The sequence below is a fragment of the Psammomys obesus genome, unplaced genomic scaffold (genome assembly GCF_907164565.1).
Source record: "Psammomys obesus unplaced genomic scaffold, mPsaObe1.curated_primary_1811, whole genome shotgun sequence".
NCBI lineage: Eukaryota > Metazoa > Chordata > Mammalia > Rodentia > Muridae > Psammomys > Psammomys obesus.
The window spans coordinates 16,707,952-16,724,124 of record NW_026596120.1 but is presented as its reverse complement, the minus strand read 5'-3'; the positions used below and the strand labels follow the sequence as shown (position 1 = coordinate 16,724,124).

The 16,173-nt window shown below is 54.5% G+C and overlaps 1 protein-coding gene across 8 annotated transcripts in view; it reads right to left on the bottom strand.

Moving 5' to 3' along the window:
- Nucleotides 1-2,000: 2,000 nt before the first annotated feature.
- Cacna2d2 (calcium voltage-gated channel auxiliary subunit alpha2delta 2) overlaps nt 2,001-16,173 on the bottom strand; it is a 125,573-nt gene continuing 111,400 nt past the window's right edge. Inside the window, exons 18-39 of one of the 8 annotated variants that reach the window (XM_055629601.1) lie at nt 14,573-14,647; nt 14,421-14,492; nt 14,276-14,347; nt 14,108-14,169; nt 13,320-13,396; nt 12,133-12,153; nt 9,134-9,194; nt 7,148-7,245; nt 6,914-7,004; nt 6,728-6,790; nt 6,484-6,587; nt 6,188-6,286; nt 6,010-6,098; nt 5,750-5,800; nt 5,438-5,509; nt 5,186-5,338; nt 4,996-5,048; nt 4,852-4,907; nt 4,572-4,698; nt 4,343-4,451; nt 4,158-4,247; nt 2,001-4,070 (exon numbers count right to left, since the gene is read on the bottom strand). In XM_055629601.1, the coding sequence (XP_055485576.1) occupies nt 3,927-4,070; nt 4,158-4,247; nt 4,343-4,451; nt 4,572-4,698; nt 4,852-4,907; nt 4,996-5,048; nt 5,186-5,338; nt 5,438-5,509; nt 5,750-5,800; nt 6,010-6,098; nt 6,188-6,286; nt 6,484-6,587; nt 6,728-6,790; nt 6,914-7,004; nt 7,148-7,245; nt 9,134-9,194; nt 12,133-12,153; nt 13,320-13,396; nt 14,108-14,169; nt 14,276-14,347; nt 14,421-14,492; nt 14,573-14,647 (1,839 nt within the window). In that variant the 3' untranslated portion in view covers nt 2,001-3,926. Of the gene's footprint in view, nt 4,071-4,157; nt 4,248-4,341; nt 4,452-4,571; nt 4,699-4,851; nt 4,908-4,995; nt 5,049-5,185; nt 5,339-5,437; nt 5,510-5,749; nt 5,801-6,009; nt 6,099-6,187; nt 6,287-6,483; nt 6,588-6,727; nt 6,791-6,913; nt 7,005-7,147; nt 7,246-9,133; nt 9,195-12,132; nt 12,154-13,319; nt 13,397-14,107; nt 14,170-14,275; nt 14,348-14,420; nt 14,493-14,572; nt 14,648-16,173 lie in introns of all 8 variants that reach the window. The other 7 variants (XM_055629602.1, XM_055629603.1, XM_055629600.1 and 4 more) reach the window with 7 other exon arrangements.

The window sequence follows — 16,173 nt, the reverse complement described above, 5'->3', positions numbered from 1 at the left end:
ACTGTCTGTCACTCCAGTTCCAGGGCTTCTGACACGCTTCCACTATCACATATACAGGCAAAACACCAATGGGCATTAAATAAAATTATATATCATATACACTCCCTAAAAGTCGCAGGGTGGTCTAGGCTCATCTTCACGCTAAGGTGGTCATCAACAGGGTGTTTCTTGAGACTTATTTAAAATTTATTTAGTTTTTACATGTGTGTGTCTCTGTGTATATGCCATGTACTTGCGCAGGCCACAGAGGCCACAAGAGGGTCCCTGGAGCTGGAGTTGTAAGCCACCAGATGTGGAGGCTGGGGCTGGAATTCGGGTTCTGTGTAAGAGCAGCGCTCTGTAAATGCTCCGTGAGAGCACTGTCAACTACAGAGCCAGCACTCCAGCCCTGAGATTTGTGCGTTGTTGTTGTTCTTTTTAAAGTGCATATTTTAAAAATGTGACTAGTCATATGTCAAGAGACTTTTATTATAAAATACAGAATCCCTTTTAGCCATTGCTTTCAACACAACTGCCTGTGTGTTCAAAACTGCTTCTGCCCTTTTTTGTTTGTATGGGGTCAGGGTTCCCAGTGTATGGCACTAGTGTTTGTTAGGTTTGGCTTAGCGGATCGAAATACAGTCAGGCAATGGTGGTACACGCCTTTAGTCCTAGGACTTCGGAGCTTTCATCCTAGCACTCAGGAGGCAGGTGGATCTCTGTGAGTTTGAGGCCAGCTTGGTCTATAGAGCTAGTGTTAGGACAGTGAAGGCTACACAAAGAAATCCTATCTCAAAAACCAAAGCAAAATACAGAATCAAACAGTCAAATTTGAATTTTGAATAGGCAATTTTCAGGATAGGGATGGCCCATACAATATTAGAAACACTAGAAACACACACACACACACAAACCAAACAACAACCACTGGCTCCAAATGCAAGAATAAGTTTATTCAGAGCAAAGTGAGAGCAGAGATTAAAGGGATATACTCTCAAAAGTGACAGTGGGCCTCGTGAGTGATAGTAACCAAGGGCCAAAAACCCTAATGTTAAAAATGTACCAAGAGTCTGGGTGGTGGTGCTGGCCCGTAATCCCAGCACTTCGGTGGCTGCAGCAGGGGGACCAGAGGTCCAAGGCCATTCTTAGGGATATAGTGAGTTTGAAGCCAGGCTGGTCTACAGGAGACTCTTGCAAAAGAAACCACCAAAGTTCTCCTCAAACCAGAACTGACTGCGCTTTAGCGGACGACCCCAGTTTCAAGGCACTGGAGCTGTTCTGGGGTAGGAGAGTAACTGCTCTGTGGTCAGCCCCTGCAGAGGAGCAGGGGAAGCCTAATCGTGCCTGAGGCGTGGAATATCCCGCCCCCCCTCGCGCACCTGGCCTGTAGAGGGAGACCTAGTCTGCTGCCTCCCGTCCCCCTCCGCCACCCACCCTGACCTCTGTAGGGCAACCGTCGCAGACTCCACACTCTGGATTATGTAGGAAGACCTACACACACACACACACACACACACACACAGCCTGACCCATGTAGGGCTCCACACGCACACAGGTCTGTCCTGGCCTCTGCCCTCCCTCCATCCACTTGCTGATGGGTGGGCTGATGTTTCATCCTCGAGGTGTGTGGGCACTAGCGTCTGTTGTGTTGGTCCAGGGAAAAGATCCGATTGTCCCGTCCTGGTCTGATCACACCGCTGAGCATCTCGCTGCTCTTTCTTTTGGAGTCCTGGCTTTGCCTTGGGGTGCTGGGTGGTGGGTTTTCACACACACACACACACACACACACACACACACCCTTGACAACAGTTTCTCTCCTGGATGCTTGTGATTTGATATGAAACAAAGTACTTTAAGGGTAGGAGCCGTGTATAATGCCCTTTGAACTCTGAGGAATAGGCCCAAAAGGCTTTTCCTCCCAACAGAGCAGGGTGCTACTCAAAGGTTATGGAAACCCATGGTCACAGCTACCCATTCCTCAACCCAAGGCCCATACAGTGGATGGAAACTGTTTGAAGTGAAAATATGAACATTATTTAATAACTGATCTTCTGTAATAAACCATTTGAAAATATTTTACAAGGAATCACACACACAATATTTTACAAAGTTTCTTGACTTTTTTTTTGTCGCTGTTGTTTTCCCAACTTGTCTGTACAAAATAGAATAACAACCGAAAGAAAGAAAAAAAAAAAAAAAGGGCAAAGAAAAGGAAATGGCCCCCAAGTCCCCCAGCCCAAGGTGAGGGGACAGCCAGGTCAGGTGGGTGATGAGAGGATCGAGCCCAGCTGGGGGTTGGACAACTACCTGATGGGGATTGTTTTGTCTGGTCTTTTTGTTTGTTTGTTTGTTTTTAAACTTAAAATATATATTTATTTTTCTGTATACGTTTGTTTCTTTTTTGTTTGTTTGTTTATATTCTCCATTAAGCACCTGACTACACTACAGTTTACACACGCACCCCCACAGGACTCAGCTGACATCGAGGCTGGGCACACGTCACGGACACCCACCCTGTCACCAGCATTGGGCATGGACCACATACACACACATACACATACACACACACACTGAAAAAGCAACAAGCAACGTGACATTAATTAATGAAGCCATTAATTAATGCATCACCCTCCCCCTCCTCCCGGTCCTTCTGAGCCTCGTGGCTACACACCCCTGCCCTCGGTCCCCGACTGGCCCCCAGGTTAGGATGCCTTTGGGAGAAATGACAGGAATGAATGGTGTGAAGAGATGTGTCCAGGCCCAGCCTCTGTGTGTGCGGTGTGTTTGTATGAGTGCATGGTGCAACTGTGTGTATTTAGCAAGAGGGGTAATTCGGCCTCCTGGGGGGCAGCGTGTGTGAGTGTATGTGTGTGTGTGTGTGTGTGTGTGTGTGTGTGTGTGTGTAAAGAACAGAGGGAGCTGGGCCTGAGTGTGTAGGAACCAGATTGGGGGGGTGGGGGAATGGCCCAGCCAGGAGAGACCAAGTCACCCTTGCTAAGGCGAAGAGCAATGTCTGCCAGAGGGGTTTAGGCAGTGGTGTGGTCCTGCTAGGGGCCTGACACTAGTGAGGACTGGTTACAATGAGCACCTGGCAGGGTGGGGGGCACTTGGGGGGCACGGCGGCCAGAGGTGAGACAGAGAGGCCTTCCCCCAGCATTTTGGCACTGTTTGACATTCAGCTTTAGAGATGGGGGGACAAGCCAGGCTGCATCTCAGAGTACAGGCAGAGGTGGGCAGAGATGGAGTGCACAGGCCAACGCTCTCACTGACCTCTTGCCCTGTGTAAGGCTTCGTGGGCCACCCCCCTATGGTGTGTGTCTGTGTCTGCTAGTGTGTTCCCTTTGGGGTATATCTAGTGAGAGTCTAGTGTCTGCTCTCAGGGGTCCAGGTGTGTCGGGTGTGTCTAAACCGATGCCATGGTGGAACTGCCCTGACACCTGCTTCGAGGCTGGGGTGTGGATTTGTGGTTGTAGGCCTGAAAGGGCCAGAAGCCTGTGGGGGGCTGCCCCAGAATCTCTCACCACTACCATCTCACCTTCTTTTTTTTTTTTTTTTTTTTCCCCCAGAGAAGGTAAATTTGGGCTTGGGTGGGGCCAAGAGGGTCAGGTTAGAGGCACCCAGCAGAGGCAGGGTTGCCTTACTGAGGAAGTCTCCAGGCAGGTTGGTCGGTGGAGGCCTGGTTTGGCACCAGTACTTGGGGCCTCCTGTCCCAGCGGATGAGTCCAGGGTCTGCGGGCACTTGGACAGTTCGGGGTGAGATAAATCTTGAGTGCCAAACACTCTACTTTGGGGCTCCCCTGCCCCAAGGCACAGGCTCTGGGGGGGAAGGGGCCCATGTCCTTCAGTGAGGAAGTGGCCAAGGCGCTAGATTGGGAGATGTGGGATGGGAGGGTGAGCGAAAAGGCTAGGAGGCCAAGGCGGGGGTGTGATGTGTGTGTGTGAGTCGCTCAGAGGCGGCGAGAGGCAGCGAAGGAGTGGACTTGAGGCTGCGGCCGAGGCGGCAGGCCCAGGAGGAGCAGCAGCTGCAGGGAGACCAAGACGCCCAGCGACGGAGGGAAAGAGGCTCCGCGGCCACAGTCTGAGGTATCTTCCTGCCGGGGAGGAAGACAAGACACACCTGAATCGGCACCCAGCCGGTTCAGGCTCGGAACATCAGCCGTGCCGCTCCCCCGACTCACCGTCGCGTTGTAGTCGAAACAGATGTGCGGGCCTCTCCGGTATCGAGGTCTTTGTACCAGCTCACACTGCTCCGGGCCGTCCGCTGGGCATGGGTGGGGAGTCAAGGAGGCGGTGGCAGCGACATTTGGAGGGGGGCGCGGGGCAGGAGGGGCTCGGGCGGCGGGGAGGGCGGGGGCAGGATACAGTGCGTCTCCTTCTGCAGCAGCCGGCCCGCCTCGCACTGGCTGCACAGCGGCTTCTCGGCCACCACGAACAGAAGGTTGGTGTTCGTCAGTCTCTGCGCGTGGAACAGCCTGGAGGGACGACCGGAGGGCGGGGCCGCGGAGGTTCGCTCCACCCCGGAGCCAGACCACGCCCCTAGGGGGGAAGGCCACGCCCCCCCCCCCCCCCCCCCTTCCCCCCCCCGCCAGTACCTGCTGCAGTTTCCGCAGTCGATGATGGTGTTATAGGACGCGTTCACCGAGCCGAAGTAGTACTGGGTCTGTTTCACTACGCAGCTGCTCTCGCGCGTCTCAGGGCTGCCCTCGGCTTCTGCCGGGTCTGCGGGGCCCAGACGCCTCAGCCCCGCCCACAGACCCTGACACGGTGTCCGCCTCAGCTTGGCTCAGCCCTAAGTCCCACCCTCCCAGTGAAGTGGCCGCTGGTACCGCCCCGGATTTGGATCTGAGACGGAGCCTCCCAAGCCCTACCTACCTGCCTGGAACCAGCTGTGGTAGATGAGGCCGTAGAGTAGCTGCTGGAATAAGGACCTGTAAAGCATGGGGCACCAAGTATGGGCGGTCAGCAGAGGCCAGTGCCTTGCTGGCCTCCGATGCCAACCTCTCCTCCAGGACTCACCAGGCAGCCGCAGAGGTCCACCAGGCCAAGTTAAGGAAGTCTGCAATGGTGGGCTGCAGTAGAGAGAGGAACACAGTTGCCTCGGGTCCTAGGTCAAATCCAGCTCTCTTAAACGTTGAAGGGATGAGTGGAGGGGTCACTGTAGGTGGCTCTCCCAACCCTCAATCTCCAGGCATTTCTGGGAGCTTACCACAAAGACACCCCGGGGTGCAGCGCCCAGGTTGCCAGGAGGCTGAGGGGCACAGGCTGACTGATAGTCATACGACTCCTTTCGGGTGTAGAAGGAGTTATTGTACAGTGCCAGCATCAGGTTGGCATCCACCTCACTGAAGAATCTGCCGACCTGGGATGCAGGGAGAGAGCCGTAGTCACAGGGCCCGCATGCCACGACTCCAGAAGGCCCTGACTCACACCTTCCTTCCACTTTCTTCCTGACCCTCACCTGGTCCCACTGATGGTTCTGGTTCGACAGCACCAGGAACCCTCCGTCATCAATGAGGACACAGAGCAGGTCCTAAAAGGTAGGGAAGGGAGAGAGAAATGGCCATGGGTCCTGCCCCATACTCTTTGAGGCTCTAGCAGTCCGAGGGTTCAGAGCAAGGGGCACCACTCCTGTAGGCATGGCAAGAGTGAAGTCAGGACAGGGTGTCAAGACCTAACGGCTAAGGGCCAGGCTAGGAGTCACACAGTTGAGACCCAGAAGCCAGGGGATGAGGGGAAACTGGGAACCAGAGCAGAATCGGAGCACACGCACCTCGTTGTTAACCTCGCAGTCCATCTCACAGTGGCTGCTGGGGCCGCACTGCTGGGCAGAGAACGGGGCGGGGGGGAGGCTGTGAGGCGCCCACCCATTTCCCTCATTTCCGTTACCCTTCACAGGCTGGTTCCCCAGGCCATCTGCGGCATCCCCTATCTTCCCACAGGTGCTGGAGCCTGGTGGCAGGCTTGTTAGGGGCCCCTGGGCACTCCAGAGGGGCCACTGCTGGGCACACTCCCCTTCCCCTGCCCAAATACCTTCTGAGGTTGGTCCTGATGGGTACGGTTGCTGGCAAGCACCTTGAACTTTTCGGCCCAAGCCTCTAGGTCCAGTTTGACCCCCACCACTGTGGGAGAGAGCAATTGCCACCTGTGCCACCTGCCTGGGCAGCTTCCCGACTACCGCCTTTTGCCCCACCTCAGTCTTAGCACTCACCTGCAGGCCTCAGGGTTCGACGACCTAGACTGAGCTCCACAGCCGTGCTGACGAGGACGCCCACTGTGTCATTCTCCAGCTCCAGTGGTCTTAACAGGGCTGGAGTGGATGGGTTAGAGCGGTCAGGACTGATGGCTGTCCATCCTGGCCACTCCAGACTGGGCCCTACCAACCCAGGGCTGCCCCTAGCCTATGCCTACGGCACCCCATACAGTGTTTGCCGGAGCCTTTCTCTTCACATCCCTGGTCTCAGTTGAGGCCTCCCACCTGCTGCTGGGCATTGTAGAGACACTCACAGTCCTGGTGTGGGGGCTTGAAGATATAGCCATGGTTATCCAGGCTGCGGCGATAGAAGCTGGCATTGAAGGGTTCAGGATTCTCTGTCCAGTCTTCGGCTGCCCTAGAGCACCCAAGACAGGCAAAGCACAGTGGGTGTACAGCTGCATCTTACGGTGTACAAGGGTCTCAGCAGCGCAGAGGCTTCTGGGTAGCAAGGTTCCACATAGGGAGAGTTCTTGGTGAGTGGGGTTGGTCACTTACTTGTTGGGGAAGACGCGTGTGATACCACCATCAGTGGCAGCGAACACGGCTAGCAGGCTATACCTAGGGGGAAACAGGGAGGCGGGAGTCACAGGCCTGCCTTCTACTGTACAAGGCCAGCGCCTCCGGGCCAACCCCAGCCTCCTGCCACACTTAGCCACACACAGCCTGGGTGGCGGTGCCTACGTGTTGAGATCTTGGTCCCGCCACACACGTTCCACTAGCTGCTGGGTAATGCCTGTGTCCAAGATCAGGTTATGCAGAAGGAAGTTATTGCCTGGAATAGAAGGACAAGGTGGAGGCATGTTCAACTGGAGCTCCCCGTCACTCCTTCCCCCAGTCTCCAGGGCTCTGGCGAAAGCCTCCTCTATGCCCTGACCCCGGCCCTGCCCAGATCCAGCTGCCCTGCCCTATACTCACACTGCTTGGAGTCTGGGGTCACCTTCTCCATGAGCTCAATGAAGTTTTTCAGGAACTCAGTGTTGTTGTCTGAGGCATTCAGGTCCTTGCAATACTCTCTGAGGGTGGGGAGGGGCAAGAAGAATGGGCTTGGGGGGGGCTGCACAGGGCAGAGGGATCCAGGCTTCCCGACAGGTTGGCCTGGGCATTGGCTGAGAAGTCCAGGCTGTGGTGTGGGGACCGTGAATGTTCTCACAGGCTGTGGTCGCTGTGGGCCTGTAGGCTGCTGGGGTCTAGTCAGGGTAGGTAGAGAGGGCAGAAGGAGGAGGTCTGCTTCCTCCAGCCTGCTAGGTTTTCTCTTTCCTGGTCTTGGCCCTGCAGAACCTGCCACCTCTCTGGTATAGTTGGACCCAGATGGCACACCCAAGAGGCCTCAGGAAATACAAATGTCAGTGTCTGGCATTTGTGCATGCCCTACAGTGTTCCCACGGGTATGAGGTGGAGCCGAGTGTCAGTGCGTCTAAGACCCCATCCTGCCTCTTCCTGGCCTTTGGGCTGTGCATTCTGGTTTCCTGGGGCTCACTGTCTTCATCATGCCACAGTTGGGAGGTCGGCAGGGGTGTGTGGGTCCTCGGATTGGCTGTTCCTTCTGCTTGATATGGTCTTCCCTCAAGTTGGGTAGGCCCTCACCAGGCTCTGGGTCCAGAAAACATGGGTACGGCAGAGCCCCGAGCAGGTTCTCGGAGAACAGCGTTTCTTTGCCTCCCCTGATGGATGGTGCCACCTCCCTTAATCACCTCCCTGCCACCAGGGACTCTCCCCAGTGGCCTATAGGACAGCAACTCTGTGGGCAGTTTAAAAACAAAACAAAACAAGCAAACAAAAAGACCCTGCTACTTTCCCAGGCTGCGTTTGGACCCACAGTTTAATGTGAGCACCTGGGACTGGATTCTCAGCCCCAGCGGGAAGGGCACCCTCACTTAGGGGTGGGCACAGCCAGCGACAGCCACACAACCGTGCACAAGGCATGCCCCACACATGAAACATACGTTCACGTTTGCAGGACACCTCATTCACACTTGATCAGCACTCCCGGCCCGGTTATAAAAACATCACTTCCTCCAGCCTCTTCAGGATTATGTCTGCTGGGCCATCCCCAATCACTAGCGCACACAGCCCGCCCCACACTTAACACTTGGCCTCTTGCACATACATGTACACAACGACTCCTCACAAATACAAACGTCCACAGAGTCAGAAATCTGTGGGTGCATGCACGCGGCCTGTGTATGCACAGAGGTCAGGAGTGTCCAGAGCCCCATGTGGTGCCGGGGAGTGCTTGCCTCCAGAACCCCAGGTAATGAGGGATGGCTTCAGCACCAGGGGCCGTGGCTTCCTCAGAGGTAGCTCAAGGCAGATTGTGTCCACTCTAGGACGCACACGTGCACGCCGAGTGTGTACTCTGGGGATGGCCAGAGAAGTTCCTCAAAGCCCTTGCCCTCCCTCCTGTCCCTCCCCGCTCCTCAACTTAGGATCAGCACCATGGCAGTGCCCACAGGGGCTCTGGCTGGCTCAGCCCTCAGACCCACACAAACACTGACTGACACAGGACAATGATGGGGAGGGGGGTCAGGTGGAGGTGTGGGCAGGACCCCACAAACCAGAGCAGCAGCTGCCCAGCGAGGGTATGCTGGGGTACAGCCAGCCCAAGGTGGAGAAGGCTCCTTCCTGGTTGCCTGGGAGGTCATAGAAGGTAGCAGAGAATCCAAAGTCTGCCTGCCCCAGGCCTGGTGGGAGACAGGCTGTGGGCTGCTGGCGACTGCTGCCTGGTGCGGCTACATGGCCTCAGTATGGACACAGCCGCACATACCGGGCCATGTATCGGGGTTGGGAGCGACATTGCACAGGACATAGACACATAGAGCTCCAGGTAGCAGTGCAAAAGGAGGTAGGGCCAGGACGGGGAGGGGAGGGGAGGGCGCCTCAGCAAGGCCACACGCAAGCTACCTGGGAGCAATGAAAACATGTCCTTCAGACTCAAAGCTGCTGGGGAGCAGGAACTCAAAATCTGCAACAGAAACGGGGGGGTTATCCGGCGGGGGCTGGGGAGGCGGGAGGCCAGGGGGCTCAGAGCTGATGGGGCCAAAGGGACAGGTTAGGAACAGGGCGGCTTGAGGGAGGGGGAGACACCAGCAAAGAGGGAACCCGCCACTTCCGCGTTCAGGTTTGAGCCAGAGAGAAGGGAGGGCGAGGAGGGTGTAGGGCCTGTGGAGACTATAGCATCGCAGGAGAAGGGCAGTTATAGCCAATATGTTGCCCGGGCCTGGTCCTCTGTTGGCAGTGAGTCCCTTGGCGTGGCTGTATATGCTTCCATACTGCTGTATAGCACATATACACGGACACACACACACACACATATATATACACACACTGCTTATATATATGCATGGTCTGGGGGAGGCGCCAGTCTTGCTCTTATCACATCCATAATGGAAAAACCGCATGCTGAGCTTCCTTTGCCTCCAAAGAGACTTTGAGGAAGGGAATTGGCTTTTGGCTGCAGATTGGTTTTTTGTTTTTTTTTTTTCTTTTTTCTTTTCTTTTCTTTTTTTTTTTTTTTAAATCTCTCTTTTCCGCAGCTGTTTGCATTTTGGTTAGCTCTTGCTTTTGTTCTGTGTCAGGCATCAACATGGCCAAACCGAAAGGGTTTCTCACGGGCACAGACAGTCCAACCAGAGACGGGTGTGGGCAGCTGCTGGCTGCAGTGCATCGTGGAGTGGGGTGTCGCTCCTGGCACAGGGTGCTGGGTGAAGGGAAACCCACAGGGGGCAGGAGTGCTCGAAGTGTGTGATGAGACACAGGGTGTGTGTGCTGGGCTCTTGCACACCTGCTTTCCTGGCTGGGGAGCTCAGGGTGGGTGGGGCGGTCTGGTCTCCTCCCTTAGGAGTAGACTGGAGAATCGTGCGAATGGGTGGGTGGTCTGACAGGTCGGCCTGTGCCTCAGGCTTGTGAGCTGTGCATGTGTGTGGCACGGATATGGAAGTGTGTGTACATGTTTGTCTCTGTGTGCTCTTTGTGTGTGCTCACAGACCCGAGGATGTGGCTCTGCTATGGACCCTCTTTCTGCCCATCTAGGCTGGATTACCCTGCTGTGTGCGTATTTTATTCTTTCGAGACAAGGTTTCCTGAAGTCCAGGTTGGCTTAGAACTTCCTTATCTACTCGAGGATGACTTTGAACTTCTTGTAAACACCTTCAGAGTGCTGGGATATGGGGATGCACCATCACATCTGCCTTATGTGATGCTGGGGGATTGAACCCAGGACTTTGGGAATGCCAAGCAATGGCAAGCACTGTTGCAACTGAACTGCACCCCCAGCCCGGCTTCGTGCATCTGTGAGGGCCCTTGGCTTGTAGAGTTCTGGCAGCCCACCTCCCTATGCTTTTTAAAAGATGGTCTCTGTTGCCGTGGCTAGCCTTCAATTCATGGCAATCCTCTTGCCTGTGCCACCACACTCAGCTCTCCCTACCTTATCCTCACCCACACTCTAAACTCTTTCACCCCAGAGTTTTAGTTATCCCAGATGAGGGATTTTTTCACTGTTACCAAATACTCCCATGATGCACTGCAAAGTTCTGGATATAGGGAACTTGGGCTGCTTTGAGGGGCAGTCACTGGTTGGACTGTTCCTTTCTGATAGGACTGTGAGGAAGGGTCTGGACACAAGCCAAAGGGAAAGGAGTAGGGGTAGGGAAAGGAGGAGGAGGAGGAGAAAGAAAAAGGAGGGAGGAGGGACCAGGAGGGAGACTATGCTATGTCTGTCATGTTGCCAGGGCCTTGAAGTTCTAGGGTCAGTGGTGGGTGGGATGTGGGAGATGAGAAAAAAGACAACTCAAGCCAGTGGGACTGGGTATGGACCCCACCATGACCCAGGCCAGCAGGGGCAGCTTACTCCCTTTGTTGGACTAGGCTAGACAGGTGCCTGGGTTTCTTGGGGAGTCCCCTGCTTCCAGGTTGGGGGACAGCTCCATGTGTTCTCCACGCCTCACAAGGTCAGATGTTCCTTGGAAAGGCAGTTCTCATTTTCATGTGCCGCCCCCTCGAACTCCCACTGTTTTCTGCCAACCTGGCAACTCACCATCCACTGTTCTGGGAACCAGGAACTGACTTAGGAACTTTTTTCTTTGTCACTAGCCTGGTTTCCTCCAGACTGTTTAGTTGGTTCTTGGGATCCGGAAGATCCTACCCCATACCTGGAGAAGCCTACAGTTCCTGAGTCTGCCTTTATTTTCTCAGGGGAATAGCTTTCCCACACGGATGGGCCCTTCCTAGGAACAGCAAGCACCTAAGGGCAGGGATAGCCCAAAGGCCCTTAGCAACGCCTCCAGAGCAGCAGAACACGCCTATTCCCTGGGATGGCTGGCTAGCCTTGCCCTCCTGTGGCAGGGTTGCTTGCTTTGTGTGGCCCCTACAAAGGCTTCTGAGCCTTGCCACCTCTCTTCCAGGAGGGATGTGAGTTCAGGAGTCACACCAGAACCCAGAGGCCTAAGAGCCATCCAGAGGGCAAGGCTGGGACTTCCCTCTCCCACAGCCTTATATGAGCCTCTCTGAAGGCTGGCCTAACAACTGCACCTCAAGCCTCCCGCCCTGCTGGGTGGGTGGTGATGGAGAAGCATCCATCTCTGTTCTCACTGTTGAGTTGTCTTGGAGGGGCAGAGAAGTTGGGGAGGCAGGGGTCTTCCCATGGGGTCCCACAAGGACTGGGGAGTAGGAGGAGAAGGGTTTTGGCCCACAGGACACACTGGAGACCTCTGTGCAGACTGCCCTGGAAGTGGGCTACTGGCTCTAAGATGGGATGTCAGGATTAGAGGAAAGGCAAGAACTAAGGATGCTGGGAGGGAGCCCCAGAGGGCAGGGGTGTGGCTGGTCCTGGTCAGGAAGGGGGGCAAGCAGGGGCGTGAGGGTGGGTGGGGAGAGGAGGGTGCACTGGTTCTGAATATACTTGCCCTTCAGTTTGCTGATTGGCACTGGGACAGTCCACCAAGAGAGAAAGCGAGGAAAACAAAAACACAAACACAAAAACAAACGAAAAGGGGGAGGGGAAGGGGAGGGGCACAAACAATATTTTATTCAATGGCTGTTTGAATGAAAATATTGTGTCTCATCATCATACTGAAAGGAAACTTCTTGCAAAAAACGACATGAGAGAGAAAGAGAGAGAGAGAGAGAGAGAGAGAGAAACTCAAAGGAGATGAGCCCCAGTCGGCCAGGCAAGGTGGGGGGCGCCCGGTGGGGGGAGCCCCAGCCTCCCTCCCAGTGACTTCTGGCATTGGGCAGGCAGGGCCAAGCCTGAGATCCAGGCCTTTTCAGAGAGGCCTGTGGTGAGTATGCATGCATGGGGAGCCACAGGCAGAGGATTGGGGGAGCTGGAGGTAGGAGAGGGGAGGAGGCAGAAAGGGGAGAGAGAGAGAGGAGAGAGAGAGAGAGAGAGAGAGAGAGAGAGAGATGGTGTGTAGGGGTAAAAGAGGGAGCCCCAAAGGGAGAAAGGAGAAGGGTGTAAAACAGTGAGGGAGGGAAGAGAGGAAGGAAGAAGACAGACAAAAGGGTGAGGGTGAGGGCAGGGGATTTTAGGGTAGGGAGAAGGGCTGGAGGGAAAGTAAGGAAATGGGGGGACTGAGCAGAAGCAAGAGGCAAGAGAGAGAGGATTCCGGTGAAGAGAAGAAAGGAGAAAGGAGAGAGAAGAGATGGTGAGAGAACATGGCATGAAGAGAGGGGGCAGAGGAGTAACAGAGGACAAGAGACCTCAGGAAAGAGGCCGTACCACAGAGGGAACAGGGGAAGTTGAGCAGAAGAGAAGGGAGAGGAGGGGTGTCTTCTAGGAATGTAGCCCCCAGGAGTGTTCAGGGCAGGCAGGCTAAGGAGGGAAGACACGGGGTAGGAAAAACCAAAAACAATCCTCAACAGAAACCATGAGAGAATGGTCTAGAACCAAATCTGAGAAAAGGCAAGCATGCAGATTTCCGCAGACTTCCGAAGGCTGGTTCCACAGCCTGTGGGCACGCCTGAGGCTGGGCAGACTGGGCAGGGGGGCTGCCTTGCCAGCAAGCACAGCTGGCTATGCTGCCTGGGGCCGGCCAAGGGTGCAGGGGCAGAGGCAGGGGTGCAGGGCGCAGGCAGGGGCCAGGCCACTTACACTTGACCTGCAGTATCTGGTCGCTGAGGTTCGCTTGGAGGTAGAAGGTGCTGTAGGGTGGGAGCACCAGCCCCAGGCTGGGGAGGAGGGGAGGGGAGAGCACAGGTCACTGATGGGGAGAGATATGTCACACTAACTTTTCCTTCTCTAGGACCCTGGAGCCAGAGAGGCCCAAGCTGTGGCACCCACTCCTCCCCCACACAACTGTGGATCCTAAGAGTTAGCACCTTGGAGATAGATACCAGGGTCCTGAGCCCGTTCCTCCTCCAACCATCCTGGAGACTTTGAACCTACTACCTACTAGGACCAAAATGATTCTACACCCTACTGCCCACCTCAGCACCCACCATCTCCTGACCAACACGAAGCTTTCGAGGGGCTGGACATGAACCCTATGAGAGCCAGGAAGCAGCATGGGCTGGTCCTGGGCCATGACAATGCTCCTGGCATTTCAGAATGGACCACAGGAGCAGCTGGATGGGGCACATCGAAGAGAGCCCATCAGGACTGGCTCCAACTCTGGTGTGCTGCTGTTTGTGATCTCTGGGGTGTGAGACCCCGAGACCCTCCCGGTTGAGGGGGACATGACAAGTGTGTTGTCCTGCCCTCAGGCCTGTTCTTCTGGGACCTGCTGCTTATTCCACAGGGCCTAGCAGAGGCCCCGGAGGGCCAAACATCTCAGGGCAAATAAACAGTAAGGACAGGGGTTCAAGAGGGGAGAAGCAGTTGGGTTCAGACTTCAGGGTCGCTTTCGCCCTTCTCTGTCCGCCCAGCTGTGGCTCACTCACCTGTAGTTGGTGCTCCTTATAGGCACCCAGGTGTAGTTCCGAATCACCTCATCTATGTACCTCTGGGAGAGGAGGCTGCGTCAGGTTCTTGGGTGAGCAGGCCGGGGTGGGGAGGTAGGGATGGGTGCCCATTCTGATGCCCTTGTTCCCCATCCTGTGCCTTCATACCTCATCCAGGGACTTGACCAATGTTCTGATCTGCTTGTGGCCCTTGTTGCCATCAATCATGCTGCGACGGATCTGCAAGGGCCAAAGGTGTGAACCCTCTGCTCCTGTGCCAGCCATCCCCTTCTCCTCCCCGCCTTCATCTCACCTCCTCCTTGTTTTCATCTTCTAGCTCTGCATCCAGAAAGTCCAGGGTCACAGGCTCCCGGAAGTTGGTAGTCTACGGGAAGCCAGACAGGAAATCAGGAGTCCTCACCTTGGAGGGTTTACGTGCCCTCCGGGGCCACCCGCTTGGCTCACCTGGGGCTTGAGATTGGGATGTAGCAACACATAGCCGTTCAGGTCGATGGCGAACACATAGCCATTGGCGCCAAGCTGTGGGGTACGGATTGGGGGCTCAGAGGGCCGCACCGGGGTTTCCTAAACTCTGAGCTGTTCTCTAGTCTGTTTCCCACACTGCTTGCCAAAGATTCCCCTCCTGCCATATGTCCCTAAGTCTGCCTTTGGATCCAGGACTTGCAGTTGGCGTCGCTCACACACCAGCCCCCACCAAGGGTCGTCTGGCCCTGTAGGTAGGCATTCTTCTTGGCCCATGGAGGGACCAGCCAGCCCTACTTGTGCACCTGCGCGAGGCCCACAGGGCTGCTGCTTTTGTGCCACTGTGGCTCTCTTGTACCCACTGCTTTCTCAAATCATGCTTTCCTGTCCCCGTTTCAGTGGCATCGTACAGGAAGGAGAGATTCTTGGGATCCCACAGGCCATGTGGAAAGCAAGCAGGAGGGAGTGGGACCCAGGGGCGAGGCTGTCATACCTTTCCCACGTCCCCTTGCTTTCATAGCTGAGACCCAAGCTCTCTAACTATGGGCTCCGATTAGTCAAACTGCTATCCCCTCCCTTCCCCAATTCCAGATTCTGCCTTTCGGGCATTTGTCTGGAAGAGTTCCCTCTGTTTCTCTGGCCTGCTACCTGTTGCTATAATTTGGCTGTGGGCCTCAAATGGATTCTTTCTATCTATCTATCTATCTATCTATCTATCTATCTATCTATCTATCTATCTATCTATGAGACAGGATCTCTCCGTGTAGCCCTGGCTGTCCTGGAACTCGTTCTGTAGACCAAGCTGGCCTTGAACTCAGAGATCCATCTGCCTCTGTCTCCCCAGTGCTGGGATTAAAGGCATGTGCCACCATCAGCCAGTGTTTTTTTTAATTTTTTTTTAAGATTTGTTTATTATATATAACAGTGCTCTGCCTGCATGTACACCTGCACACCAGAAGAGGGCACCAGATCTCACTATAGATGGTTATAAGCCACCGAGTGGTTGCTGGGACTTGAACTCAGAGCCTTTGGAAGAACAGTCTGTGCTCTTAACCTCTGAGCCATCTCTCCAGCCCCGAACCAGTGGGTTTTATGTTTTTAAAATTAAAAAAAAAAAAAAAAAATCAAAGAATTGGAGAGATGGCTTAGCAGGTGAAAGCACTGACTGCTCTTCTAGAGACCTGGGTTTGATTCCCAGCATCCACACAATGGCTCACAAACACCTGTAACTCTAGCTCCAGGGGATCCAGTGTCCTCTTCTGGAATCCAGAGGAATCAGGCACAGACAAACATGCAAGCAAAAATATCTACATACATTGAATTTTTAGAAAATTAAAATAATTATTTTATGATGTGAAATTATATTAGTATCTACAAATAAAATGTTATAGGCCATCAGGAATGGTGGCACACACCTTTAATCTCAGCACTTGGGAGGCAGAGGTAGGCAGGCCTCTGGGAGTTCAAGGACAGCCTGGTCTACGTAGTTAATTCCAGGATAGCCAGAACTATGTAGAAAGACCCTATCTCAAAAATAAATAAATAAATAAATAAATAAATAAATAAATAAATAAATAAATAAA